Source organism: Galeopterus variegatus, unplaced genomic scaffold, assembly GCF_000696425.1.
Source record: "Galeopterus variegatus unplaced genomic scaffold, G_variegatus-3.0.2 Scaffold4665, whole genome shotgun sequence".
NCBI classification, from domain to species: Eukaryota; Metazoa; Chordata; class Mammalia; order Dermoptera; family Cynocephalidae; genus Galeopterus; species Galeopterus variegatus.
The window spans coordinates 169711-172066 of NW_007730776.1; the positions used below are offsets into that span (position 1 = coordinate 169711).

Consider the following 2356-nt stretch of genomic DNA (forward strand, 5'->3'; position numbering starts at 1 on the left):
GCTGGGAGCTAACAGCTTCCTGGATATCCCATCAGAATCTCCCACATCATGTAACTGAGGAATTATCTAGATGAGGAAAAAGGAGGTTTCAAGCAGAGGGACTTACATGTACAAAGATTCAGAGGTGAAAGAATGTGGGGTTTACATAGTACTGAAAAAAGCCCCACCATGTGTCTAGAATATGGACATAAAAAGAAGTCTAAAATGAAAATGAAAAGGAGGAGGCAGGGGGATCTTTGTCATCACATTAAGAAATCTGGAATTCATTCTGAGGGCAGTGGGGAGCCATTGAAGAGCTGAGTCAGGCTTACGTATTTTAAGATAGCATGGCTCTGACTCCAGCTATAATTGTGGATTTGCTTATTCCTTGTTCCAGCCGTAACTTTACTTGACCTTACAGTTCTAGTGTCGAACCCCTGATTTAAAATAATTTTTATGTCTCTTAATCCAAATTCTAGAGCAAAAACATCTGATCGACCTTGGGTTAGGTTTTCATCCCTGTCAGATCGGCTGTGACCAGGAAGTAGAGGCTCCTACACAACCTAGAGCGCTAAGCCCACCTTTCAGCAGGGCTGTGGGGGAATGACATGGGCTGGCCAGGTTACTCAAGTATATGTCTCCTGGACTGCCACACAGTAGAACTTAAATTTGTTGGAGTGAAGTATTAGGGAAATGCTAATCGTTCTTTTAGGGGTGGGGAGAGGGTGACTAAAGTATTGTGAGGTTACTGGTGATTTTATTTTATCTTTTAAACTTTCCATAGTTTTCCAATGTTTTGAAATGAGCGAAAGTAATGTTATTTTTTATTTTGAAAAAAGGAAAATGCTGTTCTTCTTAATTCATTTCCCTGTGTTGTAATAGTATGTTCTCTAATAGGTTAATACCTGGAACCTACACAATAATCTTATTTATTTTTCAGGTTGCAGAATACCTATATGCTAATAAAATGGCTTTCCGATACCCAGAACCTGAAGACAAGGCCAAATATATTAAAGAAAGAATATGGCGAAGTGACTATGATTGCATGCTGCCGGATGTGTACGAATGGCCGGAATCTGTATCAAGCCCTCCCCTGATAACAGAATAGAAGCACTCCCACTGATAAATACTCTCCATGCTTCAGGGACCCCTTTTTTTAAGACAAAAAGATGACGTCCTCAGATTTATGGTGTTTGCTTTGTTTTATTCTCCTCCATCACTTTGTGATAACAGAATAGAAGCACTCCCACTGATAAATACTCTCCATGCTTCAGGGACCCCTTTTTATAAGACAAAAAGATGACGTCCTCAGATTTATGGTGTTTGCTTTGTTTTATTCTCCTCCATCACTTTGTTTGACTTATTTTTTCCCATGAATCTACACATCTGTTGGGGATAGATGTGTTGACTGTGTTGCAAATGCCCACCAGTACTCTGCAATCAAATAACCATAATACTGTGATTGTAATTCATAGCCCATACCACATCCAAGAGATGTTAATAATGTATTTGTGAATGTCTTCACTTAATTTGTACTCTTATTCGCACTTACCAAAGTGCTATTTGCTTTTTACTACTATATTATAGGTAATAATTTTCTCTCACCCAATTCTTTTAGGGCTTACTAAAATAGAAATTTACTTTTGTATCTGCTTCATTTTACTGTCATGCTCAGAAATTCCTTTATAGTAGACATGTCTAGGGAAATATGAAAATTTTACCCTATTATTTATTTTCTGTAACTAAATCAAGGCTTAACTGCAAGATGAGAGTACTGGGAATTACTGCCTTTGCACAAATAAAACAGTCACTGTTTTCAACAGTGTATAAAAATCATAGAGTAACTTTTTTACTTAATAAAAGTTACATCTTAAATTTAATTGCTTCAGTTATGCTATCTTATTGCCCAATTAGAAATTTAGGTTTTCTTATTATGAAAAACACATTTTCATTTTCTTTACTTCCAGATGATTCTAGGAGGGGTAGTATAGGATACCTAACACCTATATTATGACTATTGTCATGTGACTTTCTTAAAATAAATGTCATGCCTCACATCTCAATGAGTTGTATCTAGCTGGAGAGGCTATGCCTTTATTCCAACAGTGACACTCTCTGTTACTTGAGATAATTCTGGAATGTTCTAATGATCCATTCCTTTGAATATCATTAGTAGTGACAACTGTTTCTCCACTGAAGGATTTCATTTTTTTAAACTATCAAAATTAATTTATAGCTAAGTGGAGGATGAATAGGTAGGTGTTCAGACCCGGAAATGCCATTTTTGATCCCAGTAAAATGGGTAATAATTGACTGAGACCAGTTTTTTTGTGTGGCTTGGATATTGGAGAGTTCTAAAGAAAATTCAAATGCATTT

At 36.5% G+C, this 2356-nt stretch overlaps 1 protein-coding gene across 1 annotated transcript in view; it reads left to right on the forward strand.

The window, feature by feature from the left end:
* The window catches only part of ME2 (malic enzyme 2, NAD(+)-dependent, mitochondrial), a 54365-nt gene extending 53175 nt beyond the window's left edge, over positions 1-1190 (forward strand). The window contains exon 15 of the mRNA XM_008588073.1: positions 920-1190. Coding sequence (XP_008586295.1) covers positions 920-1087 — 168 coding nt within the window. The 3' untranslated portion in view covers positions 1088-1190. The remainder of the gene's footprint in view (positions 1-919) is intronic.
* The last annotated feature ends 1166 nt before the right edge of the window (positions 1191-2356 follow it).